Here is a 27,990-nt window from a genome sequence, read left to right on the forward strand (position 1 = left end):
TGAAGCAGTCTCATTCCAGATTGTCCTTAAGTAACAAATGGTAACTGAGATGTTCTTTCACATTTTCATTTCTTACCTGTGACGTGTCCGATGACTGGTGAGACGGCTCAAGGCTCACAGCAGCCTCTGAGCTACTGCTATCTTGCATCCCCTCAATGCTCTTTTCCTACCTTAAACCCCAAGTAAACACTATCAGCATTCTGGGGACCGCTATTTCATACCTCACTGTATACACACACGGACATAACTTAACAAACATGGGATCATATTTATGTACTGTTTTTATTGTGGTCAAGTTCAAGAATATGAAAAGCATTTCTAGGTACATAGTTCAGGTGGTTGTCAAGTAAAAAAACATCATTTTTCAGACTATCATTGTTATATTCATATTTTTATCTCTTGACTGTTTGTTACATTTTAAAATGTTTTTGTCCATGCTAGTGAAACTTTGATGGACTCTGTTTTAAATAGTGCTTATCATAGTGTTTTGTTTTAATTTTAGTAATAATTATTAATAATTATTCATGTATATCTCATTAATAATGTACCTATCATAGTGCCAAGTAAGAAGACTCCATTACTCTAAAGCAGGGGTCCCCAAACTTTTTACACAGGGAGCCAGTTCACTGTCCCTCAGACTGTTGTAGGGCCGCCACATACAGTGCTCCTCTCACCACCAATGAAAGAGGTGCCCCTTCCGGAAGTGAGGTGGGGGGCTGCATGCGGCCCGCAGGCCGTAGTTTGGGGACGCCTGCTCTAAAGGATTCCTGAAGTCTGAGTCACAAGCATAAGTGACAAGATCTGCAGGTTTGGGTGGTTGTGGAGACTTCCTGGCTTAAACATGTATTAGACAAAAAAAAGAAAAGTCATAGAGGTGACAGCTTAGGACTTAGATGGTGGCACGATGGTGCCATAAAGGATCCAGCCTCTTTTAATTGCTCTGCTCTGCGCTCACTGGAATGTAGGGCTTTGTTCTCCCGTTTGTTGCTTTATGACTGAACTGTGGCTGTGGCATCTCGGTTCATCCGGGAGGAAAAGCAGGTGCACAGCAAGGATGAGCTCTGCTCTGCAGAACAGGTCCGCCTAAGAGCTTTCCCAGAAGCCCCTGTGGCAACTTCAAGGTCTAAAAACGTACCTTTTTTTTAAGCTAGAAAAAAGGTTCCATTAGGACTAGGCACTAGGCAGAAAAAGACCAGGATACTTCTGCAGAAAACCTGAGCAAGCTGTCCTTGTTCCATGACAAGAAATAAAGGGGACTTCCTCTGATTCCAGAAGAGCACTGATGGCTGGCGTGGCAGGTGTCCTACCACAAAGAACCAGGTGTGCGGGATTCTGCTGCATGAGCTGCTGAGAAAGCACTTCCCCTTGGTCACTAACCTTCACGACCCTTCCTGACACCCACTTTCCAGAGTCCCCGGTATTATCGGCCTGCACCCTCCTTTAAGTGGAGCCCTGGAGCTGTGAAAACGCACATCTAGCAAACTTGAACTTGCTGTGCTGACTCCCCAGGTCGCACAGAATATGAGGGAATAAGTCAGCTTTGGGCAGAACACTGCACCTTCGCCTTCCCACGTCTAAGCCATCAATAACACTGCCATCTCTCTTCATCTCCCACTGCTGCTGAACACACAATAGGTGCTCAGGACACACCTGTCAACTTTTGGGTAGATTAAGAGAAAAGACACGGAAACTAACACTTATTTGAGATTGCCACACGCCAGAACTCTACAGATAGCTCCCACAAATGCTCAAGGGCTCATCAGCATGCAGAGCGGTAAACTGAGGCTCAGAAAGGTTCACCAGAGTCACACACAGAGGCAGACTTCAGGTTTATCCGAAAGCCTTCGTGCCTTCTGCAATGGACCCCGTGGTCTCTTCTTTCCAGAGCTGCTGGTACCGTGATTTGCAGACGACAAAAAGAATTTTTGAGCAGAAGTTTGGGCCAAAGGAAGGGAATTAACTTTTGCAGAGACAAATCCTAGGATGGAGGAACCCCTCCCAAATCTGCAGTGGTCAAAACAGGATGCACTAACGCCAGCTAAGCTGGTGGTGAGGCCCGAGCGCGGCCAGGGGTCGGGGACACACGGACGGCGAAGCCCGCCAGGCCCGGCCACGGTCTCGGGTGACCGGAACTCCACCCGGGGTGTCCCAGGGGAACCCCGGAGCGGCGCGTCGAGAGAGCCGCGCGTGACGCACTTCCGGCCCGCGTCTTCCGGCTTAAAGGGGCCCGGGACCTGGCTGACAACAACACCACCCCCGGCGCACTGGCGGCCGGCGCCTTGCCTCGCGTCCCCGCCCTCCCGCCACCTGCCGCCGCCCGGGCCGCGCGGCCCGGCCCTGCTCCCGCCCCGCTCCCGCCCTACCTGGGGCAGCCGGCGGGTGGCCGCGCCCTTTGGCCGGCTTTCCCCGCCGCCTTGCGAGAGCCGGGGCTGGCCGCGCCGCCGCGGAGCAGCAGGAAGGGAGCGGCCGCCGGGGAGGACGCCCGGCCGGTGCGTGCGGCCGGCGGCCCTGCCCGGGCGCGGAGGGCGGTGGCGGCGCGCCCCGCGGCCTTCTCTCAGGTACCCGCGCCCGCCCGGAGCCGCCCGGCGGGGCGGCCGCGTAGGGGCCTTGTTGCGTGTCCGCTGGGGGGTCGCGGCGGGCGGGGCGGGGACCCGGGCGGCCCCCACCTTCCCCTCCTCCCTGCTCATCGATCTCTGTCCCCCGCCTCCCTCCGCAGCCCGGAGTCCCGGCGGAGCCCCGCGGAGCCCGGACCTGGCGGGGAGCGCTGCACCGCGGCCGGGCCCCCGACCCCACCGCCGCTGCCCGTCACCCTCGGTCCCGGCAATGGCCTTGGCATCGCCCGATGCGCTTGTGACCGACTTGGACACGGAGTATTAACAACCCACCAGCTTCTCTGTCCCTATCCTGTCGCGCCGGGCGTGCCCCACCACCTCCGGCCTCTTAACTGCTGCTCCTCTCGACTCCTGTCGGCTTTGGGGGCACCATGGACCAAAGGGGGATGGAGATCCCCGTGACTCTCATCATTAAATCTCCGAATCAGAAATACAGTGACCAGACTGTTCGCTGCTTCTTGAACTGGACCGTGGGGAAACTAAAGTCGCATTTATCTAACGTGTACCCTTGCAAACCAGTAAGTGTCCTCAACCTGGGCGCAGCTGCTCTGGCCCTCAGCCTTCCGGCCCTGCGCTGGCCTTCTCCCTGCCCTCCTTGAAACAAATTGGTCTCTTTTGGTCAACTGCAAAGTATTTTGAGTTCCGAAGTTGTGTGTGTCTCTAGAGTGCCCAAGCCATTATTAATAGCTTCCTGATGAGGTTCAGTTAATTAGTAAGAGTATGCAGAAATATCAAGGGACATAAGAATTGGCAGGCCTAGGAAAAGGCCATATTCCTTGGACTTAAAATCATCAACTTAGTAGAGAATGACAGATACATCCTTAAGAAAAAAGAAAGAGAGAAAAGATAAGTAGTAAAACCCATATTACAGCTTTTATTGCTTATGAGACAGAAATCCCTTTTGACTGTCAAGACCTGGCCCAGAAATGTGCTCACTATTGAATAGCAGGTTTTTTTCCTCTTTGAAATAAGTATGTATCCCTATACAGATTACACTTTCAAAACTAGTATCTATGTTTGAAAAAGCAAAGAGCTGTGAGTTTTAGAGTCACAGTCCTCTGACCCTCCCTCCCACATTTTCCTCCTGCGCAGGACGCAGGCATTTCACTCCTTTGGAAGAGAACAGTCCTGTTGGTCACCCTGGTCTCCACCACTTGGTACATCGTTTTATTCCTTGCAGAAGGCCATTTGTAAGTCAGTGTGGCAGTCTTTTCCATTCTGAATGTCATCTGGATATTGTAAGGATGAGATACAAAGAGTGTCGCTCCCTCTGTCCCCAAAGGTAGATTTGAAAGTATGTCATTGATAATTAAGAAGTCTTGTTAAGGCATTTAATCTATATTCAGATATGGATGAGACAGGACTGTTGCAGTGTTACAGTATTAAGTTAGTTTAGATTTCTAGACTAACTACAGAAATACGGTTAACGCAAACATTCAGGAGGGTTAGAAAAACACTTCTTAGTTGGCACTAGCTATGTGTGTCAGTACCTTGTGATACAAATCTTTTTAGTAGAGGAAATAAAAACCCTGCGGTATTTAAGTACCTGGAACAGACTAGCTGGGACTTGCATGTATTTAACTCTTTTGTTTGAAGGTTAAAATTTACACCGGGGCTAACAATTTGTTTTAAAACTCTTCTTTACAAAGGATTTCCAATTGTATATGATTCGTTTTGCACATTTTCAAAGTGGAAAATAGCTTGTCAGAATAGTGAGAATTTAAAGTCATAGACTAACAGTCCAAGTACCATTCCTAAGTAGCACATGACTCAGTGTATACGATCAGGTGTACTTATAGGGATCTTTATATTTATTATTAGGATGAAACTGAAAGAGACTTGGTTTGCACTGATACACCAACAGTTACCACTTTTCTAAGACTTTCTCTTGTTGTAAAAACTCGTAAGAGAGCGATGTGAAACCTGCTTGCCTTATCTGCACCCTCAAAGCACTGATCTCCAGCGCAGGCTGCCACTGCTCACGTGCGGGGCGGTGTCCGCTGCTGAGACAGATCGGTTGCAAACTTCTTTACACCCCACTCCACTAACCGGCCTGCTGCTTGTGCACGTTTTGGCATTCGGTACTGATAATACGCAGCCTATTAATGACCTAACTACCTAACTTTGTGGCATACCTGACTTTTCTTTCTCCTCCAGCAAGTCCTCTCCAAGTGAATTGTAATATGGGAAGGTTACTTCTATATTAATGAGAGGGGGTGGACTTGGGGGCGGGGCATGTGTTCAGTTTCAGAGAACTACAATGAAAACTTGGGTGATTAGATTTGACAGGCATGCATTCTAACTTAAAATTGGAAGTATCACAGTTGTTAAACAGACCAGCTGTTTAATGATACCCTAAAGCTGTAAGTAGTTCTCAGTATAGAAATTGGAGTCCTTAAAATGTTTTCTTTGTAAGGTTGTTATTTAAAACTGAGAACATTTTGCAATATAAGCAATGTTTCATGATTAATATAATTCATTATAAAGGAAGTTACATGACTAGTCTGAATTGTTATAAAGGAAGTTTAGGTTCTTATGACCACCCACAATGACCACTTAACATTGATTCTGTGTTAAGTGTCTCAAGTGCTGTGTTGGTGTTTAATGGGGATCCTTTTGAATTCCTGCTCCTCTGAACGTCAGCCTGGGGGAGGTGGGTGGCGTTGGAAGCAGAAGAGGGTTGCAGTGCGTGTGGAAGCGCTTGTCCCGAGTAAGAAGTAGAGAAGTTGATGGCTGTGGTCAACACTGCTCTTAACTGGGTCATAGGCGGAGTGCTTTGGTCCTTGTGGGCATTGGCTTCTAGGAAAAGAAGTTGGCGCTGCTGGGGGGAGAAGAAGGGAGATTTAAAGTTGTCCTGTTAGGATCTCTACAAGGATAGGTCACGTATCTATGTGCTATTAATGAAATTCAGCAAGAGAGTGTAAAATTTTAAGATTCTAGTTTTCAGGTCAGATACCGACTTGACTTAATCACAGGTGCTGTCCACATGGCAGTTTTAAATTCAACTCCCCTCAATAAACTCACAGCAAATATGCTACCCCCGCCCAAGCGCCCTTTCTTGGGCTTCATTTATCTATTTAATTTGGATTTGGTTGACCTGGCATTTGAATGTCTGTATGCCAGGCCTGGATGAAGGTGTTGGAAAGAGCCCTTAGCTCTTATGGAGCGCAGGTCTAGAGCGGAATGCAGAGGAGGAAGTGAGTGACTGTAAAAGCTGTGGACACTGTCACAGAGAGACGCGCTGAGGCTGCAGGAGAACGTAGGACTGCCAGCTCTCGAGTCGGGGCAAGGGCATGTGTGGCTGTTTTAAGAAAAGGTTCACAGGGACATTTGATAATTTTAAGCAGACAGGATGAGAGCTTTTTTTCCCTTAAAACTCAGAGGGAATGTTGCACTGATTCTAAGTGCTTTCTATTACTATATTACTTAGTGTTCTAGTACTATCTAGGAAGATTATAGGTCCATAGTGAGCTACGAAGGGGAAGGTGTTTTCCAGGTAGGAAGTGAGGCGGTCCTCACATTTATGCAGAAGTTTACAAAATCATTATTAAAAACCTCAGCTGTGGAATTGAGCTCTTGGGGAGTTTTGTTTAAGTTTGAATGGTAGTGATTGTTGGTTTAGAAAGTGGGAAATGTGCCAGTTCATGTTGATAGTGTGTACAGTGTGATAGTTGTGAATCTATTCTAATAGGACATTTGTCATCATTCACAACTTTAGATTTTAAGGTCCTGAAATTGGCTTGTAGTGTGAAATAATTATTCCGAAATTTTGGTAATGGCTACTAGAGGGTAAAGCTATCTGTGAAGAAGGCCACTTTTACTTGAGTAGTTTCAGACTTTTATTTACTAGAGATGTAAATATCAAAATGGCTGAACCTCATGTTATTCAGTAGAATGGACTATCCTAGAGAAAACTTAAAAAATAGGAATCTCCAAATCCCATCAGGCACCTTTCTCATTCTCTCCCTCTCTCTCTTTTTACTGTTTCATACATAAACAGTTACTAAGATGGACTTGACTCACAGTGAATTTGATTTTGAGTGAAACCTTTGTGGAGCTTGTATGCCTAGATCCCCAGTTCTCAGTGTTGAGGTCAGATGTCTGTTGAACACGTCCGTCAGTTCTGGGTAGATTTCCTGGCGCTTCTCACTGTTTAATTAAAGCAGTCAGTGTCATTACTTAGGTCTTCCCGCCCCCGTTGAGCTAGGGAGGCTTGCACTGTGTTTTCAAGTTGTTCCTTTGCTCTGGAATTCTGTTAGAATTAAACAGGAATAGAACCAGTTGTATACGTTGTGTTCTGAAAATATAACATTTCATAATCAAATTGCCTACAGTTGAGATGGATATCTGACTTTTATTAGTGAAAATACCTTGTGGAATGTAATTTGAGGTTATGTCTGTCTCATTTTTGTAATTCTGTTACCTTATATAGGCAGGTCATTTAAAAAACCTATCTGCTTGCCTGACCTGTGGTGGCGCAGTGGATAAAGCGTTGACCTGGAAACACTGAGGTCACTGGTTCGAAACCCTGGACCTGCCTGGTCAAGGCACATAAGGGAGTTGATGCTTCCTGCTCCTCCCCCCTTCTCTCTCTCTCTCCCTCTCTCTCTCCTCTCTAAAATGAATAAATAAAATAATAATAAAACAAGAAAAATGTTAAAAACCTATCTGCTTAACTACTTACAAATTGTTGATTTAAAGAGGCTATAATCCATATGTAAAACTTTTTTTTTTTAGGTTTTCCCATTGATTTGAGAGAAGGAGAGAGGGAGAGAAAGAGAGAGAAAGAGGAGCATCAACTCACTGTTTTGCTTAGTTGTTCCGTTTTGAGTTGTGTGCTCACTGATTTCTTCTATGTGCCCTGGACTGGGGTCCAACCCATGACCTCTGTGCTCTGAGCTGTCCAGCCAGGGCCATAAACATTTTTTTAATAAGGCTATTATTATAAAATTTTAGTGCATACGTTTAGCAAGGTTTATGTCATATATCAGTTTAGTCCAAGTTTTTAAAACGTTTTCGGCAAAGGGTTTATTAAATTGAATGTGAATGTGAAGGCTGATGATAAGGTAAAAGTTGAAAGAATCTGGGTTAACATTTGTTTTATTTAACTCCTTTGTAGCCTTTTTTTAGTGTCTTTTTGGGAAAATAACATACTTTGAACTTTGTTTAATAATGCATCAGAACGTTTTAAAATTGGGTTTTCCAGACTTTTAGTTTATGATTCTCTCCTTTACATAATATATACTGATTTGATGCTCTCAAATGCTTTTTTATTTGACTATTACATTTGTGTAACTAAATGATACTTAACTTTTATTTATGTCAACCATTCTGTTTTAAATTGCCATTCACTAAGTGGCTGCCAGGTGTACCAGCATTCTGCTAAGCACTGTGTGTGGTGGGTTTTTCTTTTTCTTGTGACAGACAGAGAGAGGGACAGATAGGGACAGACCGACCGGAAGGGAGAGAGATGAGAAGCATCAATTCTTTGTTGTGGCACCTTAGTTCACTGATTGCTCTCTCATATGTGCCTTGATGGGGGTGTGGGGAGTGGGGGGCTACAGCAGAACGAGTGACCCCATGCTCAAGCCGGTGACCTTGGGGTTTTGAACCTGGATCCTTTGCGTACCAGTCAGGTGCTCTATCCACTGCACCACCACTTGGTCAGGCAGTACTTCATATGTTTTATCACATTTATTCCTCATGGACACCTTATGATGTTATATTTTAGTATTAGCTCTTTTTTTTACTCGAGTTCACAGAACTCTACAGGTAGTGCAGTTGAAATTTGAACCCAGGGTTGTCTGACTTGCAAGCGTCAGTGCTTAAGTATTACAGTTCACGTTCTATATGATGGTTCAACGTAATACCATTAAATTAAGAAAGGCCTTTAGGAACTTGGCCATCTCAGTTGTATACTTGCAAATTAAGAGAATTATAAAAAGAGGTGTATGAGTTGAGATGGTTTTTTATCCAAAAGCTACAGATGAATGGGTAACATAGCCTCATACTGTTCTAGTGCATGTCAACTTAGTATGTGGTTATTTCTGTTCGTTTTGATAAACTCTAGGGAAGATACAGGAACACAATACCTGAGATCTCAGAGCACGCTGCTTTGCCCTTTCTTTCCATATCCCTGCTCGTTCTTGTAAACATGGCACTCATGTCTTTTGACATTCTCTGTTGTACGTCTACCTGATTTGTGACTGGGAATGGCTAAGCAGGGAAGGTTCTTTTGGACTTGGAATCTAGAGGAAATTCTTCTCTAAGCTCTGTGTGCTGGTTTGCTTACAGTTGTTGCCGGAGATAAGGGGTAGAGACAGTTAGGGTAAACTGTGCGTCCACTGACAGAGTTCCTGAATTTCCTGGGCTTTGGTCGGGCTGCATTTAGTGGGAGTGTGAGATACGCTCCAGTCCAAACCCAGAGTTCGTTTCCCACAGAAGGGATTTTGTGCATGTCCTGGGAACCAACTCTTTTAAGCTCTTTGACACTTGTGGCAGCTCTGTGTAGGTACTTGCTACTTTCGAAGGACTTGGATCATAGTTCTTTGAACTAACACACAGGGTGTGGCAAAAGTAGGTTTACAGTTGTTTGTATGGAAGATAATACAATAATTAGTAAACAATTACACAGGAATGAACTCTGTTTTGTGTACTCACAACTAGAAACCTTCTTTTGCCCCACCCAGTATAAGTTGCAGATTGCTTTTACTGAGTTATTCGATTATGTTGAAGTTGGATATACTAAGAACACAATTTTTAAGCCATACGTAATTATGAGAGGACCATTTAGTCCTTCACATAAAAAAATTTGATCTTTTGATACCAACTAGTTGAGTTCTAGAAATATAAAGTATTGTTGACTTTGTAAAACTCAACTACCAGACTATTGTGAGTATTTAAAATCCCTAGTATTTTATCTGTTCTTGATATCTGATTAAATATTGAAAAGTCATGCACTTTAGATATTAATATATATAAGCATTCTAGCAAGAAAAAAAAGTCCCCAGTTTAGGGTTGATTTTTGCCGATTATACCAGCGGGTAGGCCTTCCTAACCTGGGTGTTGAGCAGTGTCTGCTTCATGGGCACAGAGTTTCTTGGGCCAGCTGGTTACACAGCTGCTGCTTTGGCGTGGTGTAGTTCTGTCTCGGGGCCACATGGACTACCATCAGGAGGCTTCCAGCCGGGTCATTTAGCTGCCTCTGTTGTACCGTGTATCTCACTGGGCTTGGGGTAGGACGGAGCCGCGCAGGCTGTGAAAACGGTTCACCCGCTAGGATTTGCTGACTATTGGATGTAGGGTGTGGGCAGCAGGAGGAATGGCAGTGCTCTTAACAGATATGGTCAAGTCTATTTATGTCAGTCTGTGTAGCTGGTCTCTTAACAATAAAAACTTTTAACAATTAGTACTTTAAATTTTAGATTTACCAGTCCTGAGTCTTCTGAAAAAAAAATTTTTTTTTTAAATTCAGTGAGAGAAGAGGAGGCAGAGACAGACTCCCGCATGCGCCCTGACCAGGATCTATCTCCTGGCAAGCCCACTAGAGGGCGATGCTCTGCCCATCTGGGGCCACTGCTCCATTGCTCAGCAACTGAGCTCTTCTTCACACCTGAGGCTGAGGCCATGGAGCCATCCATCCTCAAGGCCTGGGGCCACCTTGCTCCAAGTGAGCCATGGCTGGCTGCAGGAGGGAGGAGGAGGAGAGAGAGAGAGAGAGAGAGAGAGAGAGAGAAAGAAAGAAAGAGAGAAGGGGCAAAGGGAGGGGTGGAGAAACAGATGGGTACTTCTCAGGGGTGCCCTGACCAGGAATTGAACCTAGGATATCCACATGCTGGGCTGACACTCTACCAGCATCCAGTCCACTGAGCCAACTGTCCAGGGCCCTGAATTCTTATATTTAAAAGGTGCCATACCTTTTTTTTTTGAGTCAAAAATGAACTTTTATTGTGTTAAGCTACTGAGATATTGGGGTTTGCCATAGCAGCCCGCGTTACTTACCCTTACTAATACAGAAATGGTTTTTCAATCAAGGGGAAAGATATTGCTATCAGCAGGTCTTGATGAATAGAACTGTTACTTTTACAAGTAAAGCTAATTTGAATTGAGATCTCAAAATCTGTACCTTTCTTACTACTCAGAATCTAAAATAACTAGATGAAAATTCAGTTGATTTTAGGCCCTGGCTGGTTGGCTCAGTGGTAGAGCATCGGCCTGGCGTGCAGGAGTCCCGGGTTCGATTCCCAGCCAGGGCACACAGGAGAAGCGCCCATCCCATCTGCTTCTTCCCCCTTCCCCCTCTCCTTCCTCTCTGTCTCTCTCGCTTCCCCTCCCACAGCTGAGGCTCCATTGGAGCAAAGTTGGCCCGGGCGCTGAGGATGGCTCCATGGCCTCTGCCTCAGGCTCTAGAATGGCCCTGGTTGCAACAGAGCAATGCCCCAGATGGGCAGAGCATCGCCCCCTGGTGGGCATGCCGGGTGGATCCCGGTCGGGCGCATGTGGGAGTCTGTCTGACTGTCTCCCGGTTTCTAACTTCAGAAAAATACAAAAAAAAAAAAAAGAAAAGAAAAGAAAATTCACTTGATTTTGTGTTGTTACATCTAACCATTGGTTTTTCAGCTATTTAAATTAAATTAATTGATATTTAAACTGAAGAGGCAGTTTTTTTAGTGACATAGAAAAATTTTTAAATCTTACCTAATTTAGGCACATGAAAATTTCTTTTCCTGTTTTCAATCACAGTAAAATTAAAGAACTCCTTTTCCTTCTAAAACTTCTGCTTATCTGGAGAATATTTAACTTAATATTTTTTTATGGATTTAAAATTCACCTACTATAAAATTTGCCCTTTAACATGTACAACTCAGTGGATTTTAGTAGTTCACAAAGTTGCGTAATCAACACCACTATCTAATTCCAGGACATTTTTGTCACCCCACAAGGAAACCTTATACCCCAGCAGTCACTCCCTTCTCTGTCCCCACAGGCCTTGGTAACCACTAATCTACTTTCTGTCTCTGGCCTTGCTTGTTCCGGAACTTTCTTGGAAATGGAATCAGAGTATGTGCATGGCCTTTTGTCTGGCTCCCTCCACTTATGCTAGTGTTTACAGGTCATCCATGGTACGGTGCATGTCACTTCTTCATTACTTCATGCGGCTGAAAGTCCATGGTATGTAATAATCACATTTTGTTTAGTCATTTATCAGTTGGTAGACATTTGGTTGTTTCAGCTTTTTTGGCATTAAGAACTATGCTGCTATGAGCATTGTTCTACACGTTTTGTTTTCCGTTCTCTTTGGTATATAGCCGGAAATGGAATTGGGTATCTACAGAATCATCAGGTGACTCTCGGTGTAACTCTGAGGAAATGCCCCACTTCCCCACCAGCTCTGGTCCATCTTATATTCCCACCGGCCATGGAGGAGGAGTCCAGTTTCTTTGCATTTGGTCCAGACTTGTGTTTGTTTCATGTATTTTTTAGGGGTGGATGTACCATTATTTTTGTTACGTCATTGTAGTCTGCTTTTTTGAAAAGCGATGTCCCCTTGCTGTGGAAAGATAATAGTTTATTTGAGGTTGACTGCTAATGTAGAACAAAGGTAATAGGGTAGATTGCTCCCTCATAGTAACCTGCTAATATCAATGCCGTTTGTAGAAATAAGCCAGCCGGAGTCAGCACCAGCAAGTGTTTTCACACAGTATTGTGATTCATAGACTAAATATTTTGTTTTCATTCTTAAAGATTACATGTGAAGTAACTGATATAATGAACTTCAAATGAGCTCTATATTCCAAATCTGTGAACACTTTTGAACTCAACACTTCAGTTAACAAACTGGCATTTAGCGTCTAACCTGTCAGGCACAGCTAGGTTCTGGGAACAAAGCGATGAACTAAGACACGGCCCCTTTGTTCTGGGCACTCATGTCCCACTTAGGGAAGCGAGCATGTGAACACAATTACAGATTGTGGTTTGTGTTGGGAGGGAAATAAACAGGGTGTGTGAAGGGATACTGTTAGGTTTGTAAATCAGGGACAAGAGCTCTGAGGAGGTCGTTTAGATCTAAAGGATGACTGAGGCTAGCCATGTGAGAGCTGGCAGAGCAGATGGCAGGTAGGGGGAGGCACTTGGCAATCAGGAGACCTCAGTGAATGCCAGTTTGGCTAGTGAGGAGAAAAACATCTATCAGCGGAGGTTGGACAGAGACAGAAACCAGATCTGCTGAGGCTGGTGGTGGTAAGGAATTAGATTTAAATTTAGTGTGTGGAATTCGTCAGAGAGTGACAGGCTTGATTTATGTTTTTAAAGGATTACTCTAGCTATGAACTCCGGAATGAAAGTTAAGAAGCTATTGCAGACGCTCAGGCAAGCGAGGATGGGTGAGATTAGGGTGACTCTGTGGGGACAGAATCAGTGGACTGACCTGCGAGGGTCCTGGGAGATGTAGTCCGTAGGGTTTGCTCCAGTTAGGATTGGGAGGCAAACGGACTTCTTTTTTACCAGCATCAGAATGTTTTTCTTTGTGTAGATAGGCAAAATTTAAAAGCTTTCCTTTTGTTTTTTACAAATGTCATTTAAAACTGATACTTTTAAGCTGTTCTGATGAGGATTAGGGCTTTCTTTTTCAGTTATTGAAAGTGGTAACCATTGCAGCTTTAACCAACCTGTGTAGCAATGTCCTAACATGTTCTTCTGCGTAATGTTACATAGTCTGCTCTTAATCATACCAATTTTACTGTACTCTGACATGATCTCTCAGTAGATCCTCGTGAAATTTCATGTCAGAGGAGCAGGCATCAGAAATTAGCATCAAATGCTCATGGAATGCTCACTAGGTATTGCGCTCCATTCTAAGAGGCTTGTGTGCATTTTCATTTCTGTTGAATAGATACTGCGATTGCCCGTATTTCACAGATAAGGAGACGGAGGCAGAGTGTGGTAGTGGGGTCTCGTACAGGTTTCTTGTAGTCCTTCCCTGTCTCACCATCTTCGTGTGTACGTCCCATCCTCCACCCTTGTCAGCAACGCTAGGACATCGCTCCTGAAGGAGTCTTTTTCTCTTCTGCATCGTCAGTTTTTATACTTCACTGGATTTTTCCTATTGGCATATAAACATGTTTTTTCTCTATTTAAAAAAAACACAAAACAGTAAAACAAAGACACAGGAGACAACTTGGGCTTCTGTTGACCAATGATGGTACAATTTGAGGGCTTAAAAAAAAAGTACATTGTAAAACATAAAATTCCACAAGTTCATAATGATACTTAAACCAAAACCCTTTATCCTTGGTACCTAAGGACTGCTGAACCATAGCTCTTACTTTAATATGACAATTTCTATTATGATTATTTTAAATATAAGAACCTCTTTTACCCGCCATGTTGAATATATACCCTATTTTAAAACTGCTATAGTTTTGTTTGGATTTAACATATATAAGAATTGTTCGCTATGGCTACTATTTAATTGTTTTAATAGAATTTAAGGAACATTGGCCTGTTTCTCAGTTATGAAATAGGAGGTCTTATGGGGACTGTACATTAAGGCTTTCACTTTAAATACTTCAGTGCTAGCAGAGGGAGCGCTTAGCAGATTTACAGTAAGTACAAACTAGAGCAGGGACAGCCGGAACATAGTTCCTTTTGGGTTGCAGATAGAGATTCCACTAAATCTCCATGCAGTTGAGTTATTTTTCTTTATTCTTGTGTTTCTGAAAAATATACAAAGCTATTCGTGAAAGTGGTAGGAATGATAGAGTAGAACTAGTTACCTAAAGTTATAATTCAATCCACATGGCTGTTGAATTAAGCCAGTGAATTGTTCTGCACAATGTTAGTAAAGAAGAAAATAAATCTGACATAAACTCACAGATAAAAGTACTGAAAAACAATGCAAAATAACTGGTGACTTTGAAGTTTTATCCTATTGTTGACTTTTAATAGAAGGTTGGCCACCTTCTCATTTATAGTTTGAAGGTTTTGAATGATAGTCACATATACATTGCATTATGGCTGAAAGGACAAATTTCTGATTTACCTTTTCTGTTTTTAAAAAAACATTATCTATATTTTATAATTTCCATAATAAAAATGCTACCATTTGTTGAGCTCTTAAATGTTTTAAGTGGAATTTGGGAAAACAAAATTCTTAAAATATGTCAGTTTTTTGTGCCTAAAGGGAGTTTACTTGACTCATATTTAGGCATGCCATTTCCAACCTTTATTTTGTGTAATTAGAAAAAGTTGAATTCTTTTCTTTGTCCCCTTTCTTAGTTGACGAAGAATCAGAGACTGGTGTATGCGGGCAGACTGCTTCCCGATCATCTGCAGCTGAAAGACATTCTCAGAAAAGTAAGCAGATTCCCACCACCAGTCGGTACGCGACGCAGAGTGTGAGAGGGGACATGTTCTGAAGTTTCACTGATACCTGACCAGTTCAGTGTTTAGATGCGTAAAATGAACCCTTCTAGGTAGCATGGCAGAGAGACATGAAGTAGAGTGTAAAGACCATAATAAGAGATTCCAACTAGTTTAGGCCGTGGTTTTGTACTAAATCTGAAATAGGATCATATATCTGTGTTCAGGTATTTGGCCTTTCGTATAAGAAACATCTATCAACTTACCAGTAGTGCAGGAGCCGAGAGTTCAAGGCGCAGTGAGGGATTTTCCCTGATAGCAGTCTCCTGTCTTGTGTCCCCCTTTTGACCAAAATGCATGACATTTTAATGTAAGTTGCTTGGGTTAGAAGTTTAATTTCAAGTCAAGAAATAGAAGAAGCTCAATTGGTCCACCAGTTAGCACCCTTTGAGTGTTGGTGCGTAGAACTAAAATGTATTTCAATAATTTTTGGATAATCAGCAGGAATGTTGTCTTTTCTCTTTTTAAAAATGGCAACTTTTAACCCATGTTCATTTGTGGAATTTATACTTTTACAACTTCTCTGCATTTGTGATGCTGCTTTTTTGTTTGTGAATGTAGCAAATTGGATATATAGCCTTGATATTTTGCCTTAGCTCCTTGGCTGTCCCTGGTCTGATTTAGGACATCTGTATCCTCTCCTTTCGGTTTGTGGTCACTGTGGGAAACTTGAAGAACTCTTATAGTAGTACATTCCTTCTGTTTAGATAGTTGATATTTTAACTTTGCCAGTATGACTTCTTGCTGTCATTTTCATTTTAATCATGTAGTTTCAGGTTGCCAAAGTAGTCTAATAACTTCTTTCTCTCGCAAAAATAGTTTATTTCCATCTCTCTCTGTGTGTTTCTCTCTTCTGAATAGTTTATTTTTTAGAGCAGTTCTAGGTTGAGCAGAAAGTACAGAGATTTCCTATACCCCGCCCCCACACGCGCACTGGCTCCACAGTAACGTTCCGTATCAGAGGGTACGTTTGTTACAATTGATGAACCTACATTATTGCCCTGGCCGGTTGGCTCAGCGGTAGAGCGTCGGCCTAGCGTGCGGAGGACCCGGGTTCGATTCCCGGCCAGGGCACACAGGAGAAGCGCCCATTTGCTTCTCCACCCCTCCGCCGCGCCTTCCTCTCTGTCTCTCTCTTCCCCTCCCGCAGCCAAGGCTCCATTGGAGCAAAGATGGCCCGGGCGCTGGGGATGGCTCTGTGGCCTCTGCCTCAGGCGCTGGAGTGGCTCTGGTCGCAACATGGCGACGCCCCGGAGGGGCAGAGCATCGCCCCCTGGTGGGCAGAGCATCGCCCCTGGTGGGCGTGCCGGGTGGATCCCGGTCGGGCGCATGCGGGAGTCTGTCTGACTGTCTCTCCCTGTTTCCAGCTTCAGAAAAAAAATGGAAAAAAAAAACAAAAACCTACATTATTGACATACCATTGTCACCCAAAGCCCATAGTTTACATTAGGGTTCCCTTTTGGTGTTGTACATTCTGTGGGTTGGGACAAATGTCTAACGACATGTATTCACCATCATAGTATACAGAATAGTTTCACTACCCTAAAAACCCTCTGTGCCTTACCTGTTCAGTTTTCTCCCTGTTTTTATGCTTACAAACATTGCTCTTTGGAATAGAGATTTATTTTATTATTTTAACCCAAAGATAGCTAGTTTGCACATGAGTACTTTTTAAAAGGTTCTTGCTGCCAGAAATGGTTTCTGACCACAAGACTTAGAATAAAATGCTTCAGTGAAAGAACTGTTGGCCTCTTACATAAGACATTTTGAATAATGTGTTTATATAATGAATAGATCTTTGAACTGGATTTGTTCAAGTCAATTAAATGCTGGCATTAGCTTTACCTGTTTAGTTATGAGATGTTTTATAGAAACATTCCCCAAAGGTGAATGAATACTATGAATTAATTTGATTAATACGACTTTTGAATTAGGTTTCTTTATTATTATTTTTTTTTAAAGTGAGAGGAGGGGAGATAGTGAGTCAGATTCCTGCATTCGCCCTGACCAGGATCCACTTGGCAACCACCAGGCCCTGTTTTGGGCTGATGCTTGAACCAGCAGAGCTATTTTTAGCACCTGAGGCCTATGCTGTACTCAACCAAGCTATCCTCAGCGGCCGGGGCCAATGCTTGAACCAGTCAAGCGCCTGGCTACAAGAGGGGAAAAGAGAGAGAAGGAGGAGAGGGAGGAGAGAGAAGCAGATGGTTGCTGCTCCTGTGTGCCCTGATCAGGAATTGAACATAGGGTGTTCACACACCAGGCCGACGCCCTATCCACTGAGCCAGCCAGCCAGGGCAAAACTAGGTTTCTAAGGGTAAACATCTTAAACTTGGATGCTTTTTAATGTTCTGTATTCTGAAGCTGAGGGGACGTAATCAGGAGTGCCTTCTGGCCACCTTGTTAGACACATCTCATGTCCTACTATCTCCGGAAATGCCTCTTCTTAGCATTCTAACCCCATTAACTTTTTTCTTTAAACAACTTAAAGCAACTGTAGTTTGTGCTTCTCAGTTCTGTGCAAAATACTTTTACCTATTTCTCTAATCATGCGCTAATGTGCTAGTCTGATCTTTTAACCATGCCATGAGCCTCTCTAGGGGAGAGGCCGACTTACCTTCTGGAACTCACCTCCTAGTTCAGCACAAGTCTAGGTGTATGGTTGGCAGTTGATCAAGTCTCCGTCTCTAGTAGCATTATTGCTGTTCCTCACAACTGGGCATCTTCCTTATCTTCCTGCCCCCTTTCCTTTCTCATACTCCTTTTTTTTTCTTTTTCTACAGAGACAGAGACAAAGTCAGAGAGAGGGACAGATAGGGACAGACAGGAACAGAGAGAGATGAGAAGCATCAATCTTCAGTTTTTTGTTGCGACACCTTAGTTGTTCACTGATTGCTTTCTCATATGTGCCTTGACCGCGGGCCTTCAGCAGACCGAGTAACCCCTTGCTCAAACCAGCGACCTTGAGTCCAAGCTGGTGAGCCTTGCTCAAACCAGATGAGCCCGCACTCAAGCTGGCGACCTCGGGGTCTCGAACCTGGGTCCTCCGCATCCCAGTCCGACGCTCTATCCACTGTGCCACCGCCTGGTCAGGCCCATACTCTATTTTTTAATTTAATTTTCTTTTTAAGTTGCTGAGCTATCCCATGTCCTTCTCTGCCCTTTCTTCTCTTTCCTTTTTCTGCCTTGTTTACTTACTTCATGCCTAAGAATATCCTCATGTAATCACTGAGCTAAAATGTCAATCCTAATTATTATTAGAATATTTTTCGTCAGTCATAGTTATAGGTTTATGGAAACATCTGAAATATTTATAGAATATAGTTCAATATATATACTTGATATAAATATAAGTGTTATAGGTAAAACCAGTATTTGACTTAAAAAATAAACTATACGCATTACCTTGCTAAAATAAAGGCAAATGAGATTATGATGAAATTGAGTTTCTTTATATTATTATAGCTGCAAAGTCTTAAGTAATGGAAATACTTTTACTACTCCTAGTTACAGATCTAAGCTTCACTATGACTTACAGTTCTGATAAGATGCTCAATGTTTTTATATTGAAATAATAGATTGTAGTGATACAACTTCATAGCACTGTTTGCTTCGAGATGTGTATACAAAGTAATCATTTTTTTTAATATAGCAATTACTGAGTATTTAGACCATTTTCCAAGCATGGAGAAAACACTGAATTAAAAAATGGTAAATTTACCTTAAGAGACTACAATTTCTTACTAATAATGGCTGTGGTATAAAGGAACTTAGGTACTATTTCCGCTTAGCTGCTACTGACTTTTTGACTGTCCATTTTCCAGTACTGCCCTTTAAATGTCATCTTCTTTAATTTTAGCAAGATGCGCATCACATGGTCCACCTCGTATGTATTTCCCGGACTCCTCCCAGTTCTCCGAAGTCCTGCACCAGTAGAGAGAGTCATGAAACAGTGGCACCCAGCAGCAATTCTGTGAGTGGTTTTGAGAGGAGTAAATGTCAAGTTTTCTGATTATCCTTTATTTCCCCTCTAAAAACTTAGTGAAAAACAGACCAGTTGGAGTTTGTGGGTTGTGAGGTTGTGTTTTGAATGGCTTGAGTTAGGCATTTAAACTTTGTTTTTAGAAATCCAACATGCAGTGTCACCCTTTGAAGCCTCTTCCGTGAGTTATAATTTGCTATATGTGGGTCAGTAACAGATCCGGTCATCAGGGTTTGAGTTACTGAAATACCAAGGAGACCGAGTGGCAATGTGGTTGTAGAAACCACACGCCTAGGCCCGCAAAGTTCCGGAAATATTTACGGTGTTTAATATAGTGTATTTTATTCAGGGTAGATTAAATTATTGGAGTTTTTAGTATGCTAAATCTTGAAGTAGGTTGCTTAGTCAAGAACTTTGTTTTTTTAAATGACCGGATGTGGGCATACATTCCAACGACAGACATTTCTCTTGCCTTATTTTTTCCACTTACCTAAAATAGTTTTGGAAATTTTTCTTAATAGTTTAACTTTTCAGTTTAGACATTCTGTCCAAGTTTTAAAGACACCATCCCAAAGCCTTTTACGTTAAATTATATTTGGTTTCCCTTAAAAGGTTTATGTGCCGCCTTTGCAGGTGAGAGACAAGGCCTGGACGGGTGGAAGCTTGCTCTACACTCTTGGGTAGACACTTGACTCGTCAAGAATCTAGTGGCAAAGGGGATAACTGGAGGAAAGAGCTTCCAGTTGATGCTATTTAACTGTCTTAGGAACTCCGAGTCTGTCTTTAAGGAGGCTACCTCAGTGGCAGGTGCTCCAGGAGCAGTCATGGGAAGTTAGCCTGCACTAAACTGAAATAGGTTTGGCCAGTAAACCCAGGGCCCTGATGTGTGTCCCGCCTTGCAGAAGGAGGGACAGAACATTGGCATTAAGTCCTGTAGAATCTCTGGACACAGTTGTATCCCTCTAGTGTTTGTTCAGAAAGAATCCTCTGACTTGTCGTGGTTTTTCAGCCATGATTTCCTGTCATTAGTCTATATATTCAGCTTTTCACGGTGTATTATGAAAATCTAAAATGTATCAAAGGAAAATTAGGTTGGATTCCCCTTCATGTTTTATGACAGAAGTTTCAGTGGGATTTGAAAATATCTAGTCATGAAAGAGTCATCTAATAGGGTCAGAAATCCTTAGTTCTCGAGAAATGAGTCTGGGCTGCCAGGTGCCCCGCCTGAGGCAACATCTGCCGGAGAGAAACCTGTCCAATTTCTGTCCCCGAGAGTCAGACTCGAGTGAGATGTGTGGTATCTATTTTGTGTGGAGTAATATCTTAAAGAAAGCTTTTGTTAGTTTTGCAACAGACCATTGTCCTTGGGACCTTTTCCCCGGCGGGACATAGGAAGGTGGACACGCTGAAAAGATGTCTGTTGGCAGAAAGGCGGTGCGGCTGAAACGCAATTCAGCCAGCCTGGCTGGGTGGGTGGTCAGCTCATAGTGTGTCCAGGTTTCGTAAGTGGAAGAATTATAATTTATATAAAACATAATTGTGCCTTAAATTTACCTAAGACACTTGATAAACTATTTTCAAATAAATTGGGGTGGTCTTCAAGGGTTGTATTGTTTAAGGTGGTAGACCCTGGTGAGTTACTCACTGGAGCATGCGAACTTTAAAATCCTGATTGGTATCTTGTTCATTTAAAAAATTTTTGTTGGTGATATCTATAAACTAACAGAAGTATAGAAGTCAAAAGAATCTTGAAAATCTAGTTCAATCTTATTTTTTGTAGGAAAGCTGAGACTCGGAGGTTAAGTGAAATTTTAAGGTTATGTTCCTTGTTAATGTCGAAGATAACACCAGATTCTAGATCTTCTGATTCCTAGCATGTTCCTCATAATTTACACCAACATGTTACTAATAGCATGATACACAGTAGCTGCACATAGAACTGTTTAAGCGACACAGTAATGAGTACTGTTAGCGAGCACTTTCTATGTTTTAGGCATCAGGAACAGAACTTTGCATGTGTAATTTAATCCTCACAATTTTGGATGCTTTTTGTATACAATTACTCCCCTAGTTAGCCTTTCCTAGTTAATAAATGAACTGTTGTATAATTAAGCAATTTTGATTTTTCTGAACTCTTTAGTCTCATCAGAATTAAAGTATCTACTTACTATGCCAGGCACAAGATTCAAATTAGTAAATTCCTCCACTTCACTCTTTGCAGAGGGATTTCATAAATACATTTTTAGCAATTTGTCTATAATCTCATGATTGTAATTAATTATCTTCTTGAAAAAACAATTACATTTCTGTTCGTAGAGTTCAGATCAGTCAGGATCCACAACGCCATCATCCAGTTCAGAGACCATGTCGTTAGCGGTCAGCTCTTCCTCGGAAGGACTGCGGCAGCGCACCCTCGCGCAGGCGCAGACCAACCCCGCGCAGAGCCATCAGTTCCCGTACGTCCTGCAAGCGTGAGTGAGGTCACGGGGGCCCTGGCCCCCTAACAGTCGGCAGCTCCTGACACGCATGGGGGCCCTCTGCAGAAATCAGAGCGCGTTTGGGAGTCCTCCCTGTGCCTGACGACAGATTCCGAGAGTTAGAGGGCTAAGGGGCGCGGTGCGTTTGAAGGCCGCAGTGAGAGGGTTAAGAGGAGCAGTACTTGTCAAGGCTGCAGTTAGACATCAGAACCGAGCGCTTCGGTGTTTAGCGCTTGTGCCAGTCACCCGGAGATCGTGGCAAGACGCAGGCTCTGATTCTGGAAGGTGACTTGTAGCTCAGAAGTGAAAACCTAGAGAAATGCTCGCAACTGGTCGAGCCTTAGCAGGCGTGTCTTGATCTCTGTCTGCAGGAACGTGGAGAACCCGCTCCCGGGCCAGGCCGCCGCGGCCGCGTTCCCCGTGTACCCCGCCCTGAGCCCGCTGCAGGCGCTGTGGTGGCAGCAGCTGTACGCGCAGCAGTACTACCTGCAGTAGTAAGTGAGCCCGCCCGGGCCCGCGGGCTGTCTGTGGGCTCTTCTGTTTTTATCTAAGCAACTTGGGTTGGGATTGCATTTCCGGATGTATTTCATTAGCTTTAAAAACTAGTCTGAGGAGTTCATACGTATCTCAGCCGACACTTTAAAAATGTCATTTGTCTAGCCTGACCTCTGGTGGCGCAGTGGATAAAGAGTCGACCTGGGAACACTGAGGTCGCGGGTTCAAAACCCTGCACTTTTCTGGTCAAGGCACATATGGGAGTTGATGCTTCCTGCTCCTCCCCCCTCCCTCCCCCTTCCTCCTCTCTAAAATGAATAAATAAAATAAATTAAAAAAAAAATCATTTGGCTAAAGGAAAAAGGGTGTATCTCAACTAAACCTACTCTCCACTTCCTCCTTTCTCCCCTAGTTATATTGAGATGCTTTAATACTGTACAACATTTTATCTGTTTAAGAGAAAACTTAGAAAGTTTCACCTGAAGCCGCAAATCTGCGTGAGGAGATTGGAGTTGAATAGAAAGTAGAGTCATCTGTCAGAGAGGCCATGCTGCTGCAGGACTCCCTGGGGCGACTGCTTGCTGGACAGCCCGCATCTTAGCTCAGTCTGCTCATGGGCAGCACGGAGCACACTTGCTCAGAGTGCTTCTGGACTCAATAGGTGTTCCTTAACATTTCCAGCTTCTCTCATGTTCTCTGCCCGTTTCTCTGATTCTGTTCTCCTCTTCATTTTTTTTTACCTTTCTGATCACTCATTTTGTGTCCTTTGTCCTCTGTGTGGTAGCAGCCCTTGTTCAAGTAGACGTCTGTGTGTACTGAGCTCTGTCTGCCATCCTCCCTCTGGTAGGCGGACGGGGTTGAGCCTTGGCCGGGCCTCCTGGGCGTCTCTTCCGTGGCTTTATTGCTCGCTCTCTGTGGGTGGTCTTGTGCTTCCTTGCCTGTGCCTCCCCTGTCCCTCCACTCACTGCTGGAAGCGTTCCACGGGGAAGTCCGCCTTTCCCCTACATTCACTGTTTCTAAAACTGGATTCCATCGTCCTAAGTGCATTCTCCTTCCTGACTTCTGGTCAGTGGGACTGTCTTCTTAATCACCCTCCGAACTCTTGGTCAGCTCTGATTCTGGCTTCTGTGGTCCCCGCCCCAGCACATTCCCGAGCTGAGTGAAGATGCTGTTCCTAGTTCTGCCCTGCTCTGTCTTCCTTTCAGGTTCTGCCCCATCTGTTCTCATATTAGACCTGCTTCCCCGCCGGCGCCGCTTCTCCTACAGGGTCTCCACTTGTTCCATCCGTCCGCCCACTGCCAGGGCGCCTTGCTCAGCAAAGAACTGAGTCAGTCATTTCCTGTCCCCCGAGTGTTTGCTGGCTCTTGTCTGCAGTGTGAAGTCTGTTTCCTTATCCTGCCTGCAGACCTTGCCCCATATAGCTAACTGGCTTTTGAACGAGTTTTCTAACGTTCTCTTGCATAACCCCAGGCAGGCTGTTTGTACGGTAGCTGTTGCCATGGTAGTAGTTATCATTTTAGTAACTGTTTTGTGTGTAGTTTCCTAGTGGATATTACACTCTGTCTCATTTATACTCTGACAAGAACTGCAAGAGCATTGAGGCTGTGGTAGCTGCTTCTACATCATATCATCTTGTGTATCCATTTTTGAGCCTCACGTTTTCACATTCAATGAAATAACAACTCACCTCTAAATCAGAATAACTAGGAGGTAGCAAGTGTTTTGGAACTAAAAAACCTTATATAGATACAAGGTATCAGCATACAGGCTTAAATAAATAGTCTTTGTAGCCTAGGAAACTTCAATTTCATTTTATTTTGCTTTCTTGATTCTTAAACTTTGGACTGTAGAAGAATTTCAACATACACAAAGATAGAATAGTAACATGGACTCGACTCACCAGCCAGCCTCAGCGTTTGTCAGGTCATGGCCAACTTGTGCCACAACCTCCTCTGTACTGGGCAGTTTTAAGGCAAATTCCAGGTATGCTATATCATTTTATAGGACACCATTTTCTGATTTTCAAGCAATTAAATTATAAGCAAACTTCCGGACCACAATTCTTTATAAATACACAAAGGACCTGTGCCAGGGTCCCAGATGGCATTCCCAAAAGTCAGGATTGGGGTTGAGCGGGGTTCTCTGGAATCTAGTTAATAACTTTTTCTTTTTTTTGAGAGAGAGAGAGTGCTGAAGGGAGAGAGACAGTACAGGGGAGAGGTAAGAAGAATCAGCCTGTAGTGATGTCGCTTTAGTTGCTCCTTGATTGCTTCTCGTATGTGCCTTGACTGGAGGGTGGGGCTCAAGCCAGGCCAGTGACCTTGGGCTCAAAGCAGCGCCTCTGCACTAATCATCAACGTGACTCACACTCAGGCTGGATACACCCCTGCTCAGTGGTCTCAGCACCCCAGGTCCGTGCTCCATCCGTGTGCCACCACCGGTCAGGCTGGGATCTCGTTAATGTCTTAAAATACTAATATAAATCATTTATACACACAGGTTAGTGAGCAGTGTACATCCAGACGAATCTTTTGAAACCTGGGTTTGCGGGGGGTGGGGTGGGAGTGGGAGGTGCACGTTTCATGTAGAATGACAGAGGGGCTGTTAGTGAAAAGGTTGGTCACTAATTTCTAAAGTGTTAGTGCAAGGGAGAGAAGTGTGACTCACGGGGCTGTTTCACCCTCGGCCCTCCCCCCCTTCCACCACCGGCGGAGCGCCCTCCCTGAGCGATCCCTGCACGGTCTGTCCCTCTGTGATTGCCGGGGAAACGGGGGCAGGGGCAGCGGCCCCAGTGTCTGGCTCACCGGACGACGCAGTGGGCTCCCCCAGCAGGGTTTGAGACATACCGAGTGTGAGAAAGTGTCTTCTCCTTTAACATTTCCTGTGGTGCCTCTTCCAGCCAGGCTGCAGTGTCGGCTCAGGCCACCCCTAATGCCATGCCCACCCAGCCTGCGCCCTCACAGCCCCTCAATGTGCCACCTGTTCCGGGGGAAGAACCGCCCCCAGCTCCAAACCTGGTGGCCCAGGAGAACCGCCCCATGAACGAGAACGTTCAGATGAATGCGCAGGGAGGCCCGGTGCTGAACGAGGAAGACTTCAACCGGGACTGGCTGGACTGGATGTACACCTTCTCGCGGGCGGCCATTCTCCTTAGCATCGTCTACTTCTACTCTTCCTTCAGCCGCTTCGTCATGGTGATGGGCGCCATGCTGCTGGTGTACCTGTGAGTGCTGCTCGTCCCGTCCCCGCTGTGTTCTCCCTCTCGGCTCTCGGGCTGCTCGCATAGCGCCCCCTGTGGCCGCCTCTGTGAATGCGGGGGTGGGCAGCACAGCGCCCCCTGTGGCCGCCTCTGTGAATGCAGGGGTGGGCAGCACAGCGCCCCCTGTGGCCGCCTCTGTGAATGCGGGGGTGGGCAGCACAGCGCCCCCTGTGGCCGCCTCTGTGAATGCGGGGGTGGGCAGCACAGCGCCCCCTGTGGCCGCCTCTGAATGCGGGGGTGGGCAGCACAGCGTCCCCTGTGGCCGCCTCTGTGAATGCGGGGGTGGGCAGCACAGCGCCCCCTGTGGCCGCCTCTGTGAATGCGGGGGTGGGCAGCACAGCGCCCCCTGTGGCCACCTCTGTGAATGCGGGGGTGGGCAGCACAGCGCCCCCTGTGGCCGCCTCTGTGAATGCGGGGGTGGGCAGCACAGCGTCCCTGTAGCTGCCTCTGTGAATGCAGGATGGGCTGTCATCACCTCTGTGAATGCGGGTGGGCAGCACAGCACCCCCTGTGGCCGCCTCTGAATGCGGGGTAGGCAGCACAGCGCCCCCTGTGGCCGCCTCTGTGAATGCGGGGGTGGGCAGCACAGTGCCCCCTGTGGCCGCCTCTGTGAATGCGGGTGGGCAGCACAGCGCCCCCTGTGGTCGCCTCTGTGAATGTGGGATGGTAACTGGGCCTGCTGGGTTTCCCAGGCCTGGCATCAGAAGCAGAGCGGGTTATGCCCAGGGAGAACATCTGTCAGAATTGTCTAGAAGCAAGTTTTTCTTGTCATTTGTAAAAATTATTAATTCAGCTTCACGTGCTCTATCAGTTATTTAGAACTGATTCATTCTTGTACAGGATTTTTTTTTTTAAATTATAGTTGTCCATAGTAAGTTCTGTAGCTACAGACCAGATTTTCTTACTTCATAAATAGACTAACTTTGCCTTGTCCCTTGGTTCCCCAAATATCTACTTGAATTTCATTTTAAAAAATAGCAAAATGATCTGACGACTCCTGATACGTGTCTCAGTATCGAGCATAGAGCCAGTTATGTCCACGACAGACGTTTAGACTGACGTTGATGCGTTTGCTCCTGTTGCTGTGAGAGGGAGGGAGTCCTCGGCTTCAAGTAGGCAGTGTGGTCTTTTCGTGTATTATACCGCAGCCATTTTCTCTTGTAGGACACCAAAGTGTCAGAGTTTTACAAGTAGAAACAGTTGTGACTTTCTCCTCTCTGTGTGTTTCCTAACAGACACCAAGCTGGGTGGTTTCCTTTTCGGCAGGAAGGAGGTCAGCCGGCCCCCAACAACCACGCTGCAGTGGCCGAGGAGCAGAACGCAGACCACCTGGAGCTTGAGGAGATGGTATGCTCAGGGGGTGTGCCCTGAGTGGGTGTGTCCTCAGCGCTGCGTGAGGCCAGCCTGATGAGAGAGTCTGGGGCGTCCCCTAAGTATTTGTGGGGTAACAGGTGAAGAAAAACCACCACATAAATTGTGAGGTTTTACTGGGAAGCACTTAGTCCTGTGTTAGAATGAATTGTGAGAATTTATTGTGTTACATTTGGCAGTTATCCCCTTGAACGCGAACACCAAGGGGTTCTCAGTTGGGGACCTCACAGCCGTCTCTGCGGAGGTGCCCGTCCTGCTCATTCCCACGCCCCTCCCTGCAGGGAGGCCCGCCACGCTCCTTTTCTGCCCTGAGCTCGTGCTGGCTGGGGGGTCACTTAGGTGCGTGTCTCTCGTTGCTTTGCCAGGAGCGGCTCATGGACGACGGGCTGGACGACGCGGGCGGGGAGGACCCCGGCGCCGAGGCGGGCGCGCTCCGGAGGCCGGGCCTGGTGGCGTCGGCGTGGTCCTTCGTCACCGCCTTCTTCACGTCCCTGATCCCAGAGGGGCCTCCCCAGGTGGCCAATTAGACCCGAGGACTCTGCTGGCTGCCAGGGGGTCTGGTTGGAGGAACGTGTTTAAATGACAGTGCAATTTCAGAAATGTATTCCTTTCTTCTCATCATCATGTACAGAGGTGACTGTTTCTTTAAGCTTCTCATGCATTTGTATATTTTAAGCACAAATGGACTACTAAGTGTTTGAATATTTTTAAAACTATCCTAACTGAACATAGTGTAACAATATTGGTCTTCCAAGTTTTATTAATTTCAGTTTCGTCTGTAATACCAGACAGACCTGTCTGTGCATCTTCTTTAAAGAGCTGCTTCCTGTATGTGTCTAATAGCCCAGCCCTTCAGTGTGTCATTTGAATAAATATCTATTTTCTGTGAATTATCCTAAAAGTTTTAAACAGAATGACCTCCTAGTTTTTAAAAAGATTATTATTTACCTAAAATGTGCTAGTAGCATCTTACCCAGCCATAAAGCAATAAACTTCTCAATATTCTTAATTTTGACATTTGAATAAATAGTGGGAACTTCCTATTTTAAGGGCGTGTGTCCCATCAATTGGAATTAGTACCTTCAAAAAGGCAGCTCGTCAGTGAAATTAATAGTGATATAAAAATGTTTGATATAGTCAGTACTTTTATAAAATAAGATATACTGGAAATCATTCCCTGTAATTTTTTTGAAATAAAAGGTCAATTATGGTAAACTGCCTTACGGGATATTTGTTTAAACTCTTCAGTCATGTACTCATTATATGCAAACATCTATCTAAATCTAAGTTGTTGCTGAAGCCTTCAAGGTCATTTTGACCTCAGTCCATTCCAGGTGGAGGCTCTCCTACTTCTCACGTGGTCTGAAGCCTCAG

General features: G+C 44.9%; 1 protein-coding gene across 3 annotated transcripts; it reads left to right on the forward strand.

Annotated features, from left to right (window-relative positions):
* The first annotated feature begins 2,230 nt into the window (after positions 1 to 2,230).
* Positions 2,231 to 27,831, forward strand: HERPUD2 (HERPUD family member 2). Of its 3 annotated transcripts, none has more exons than XM_066353985.1 (9): positions 2,231 to 2,558; positions 2,717 to 3,130; positions 14,889 to 14,966; positions 18,892 to 19,005; positions 21,331 to 21,485; positions 21,863 to 21,985; positions 24,886 to 25,209; positions 26,481 to 26,592; positions 26,982 to 27,831. In XM_066353985.1, exons 2-9 carry the CDS (start codon positions 2,984 to 2,986, stop codon positions 27,141 to 27,143), a joined length of 1,215 nt encoding a protein of 404 aa, XP_066210082.1. In that variant the 5' UTR covers positions 2,231 to 2,558; positions 2,717 to 2,983; the 3' UTR covers positions 27,144 to 27,831. The 3 variants fall into 3 exon arrangements, with proteins under 3 accessions (XP_066210082.1, XP_066210083.1, XP_066210084.1); XM_066353986.1 differs by having other exon boundaries at positions 21,331 to 21,470; XM_066353987.1 differs by lacking the exon at positions 14,889 to 14,966.
* Positions 27,832 to 27,990: the final 159 nt, after the last annotated feature.

The sequence above is a fragment of the Saccopteryx leptura genome, chromosome 12 (assembly GCF_036850995.1).
Source record: "Saccopteryx leptura isolate mSacLep1 chromosome 12, mSacLep1_pri_phased_curated, whole genome shotgun sequence".
Taxonomy (NCBI): Eukaryota; Metazoa; Chordata; class Mammalia; order Chiroptera; family Emballonuridae; genus Saccopteryx; species Saccopteryx leptura.

Bases quoted from the DNA above. Each gene is read 5' to 3' on its own strand.
- HERPUD2 (XM_066353985.1), top strand. From the start codon at position 2,984: ATGGACCAAAGGGGGATGGAGATCCCCGTGACTCTCATCATTAAATCT. The intron at 21,486-21,862 runs GTGAGTGAGGTC...CTCTGTCTGCAG, and splicing joins TTCCCGTACGTCCTGCAAGC to GAACGTGGAGAACCCGCTCC. The intron at 25,210-26,480 runs GTGAGTGCTGCT...GTTTCCTAACAG, and splicing joins GCCATGCTGCTGGTGTACCT to ACACCAAGCTGGGTGGTTTC.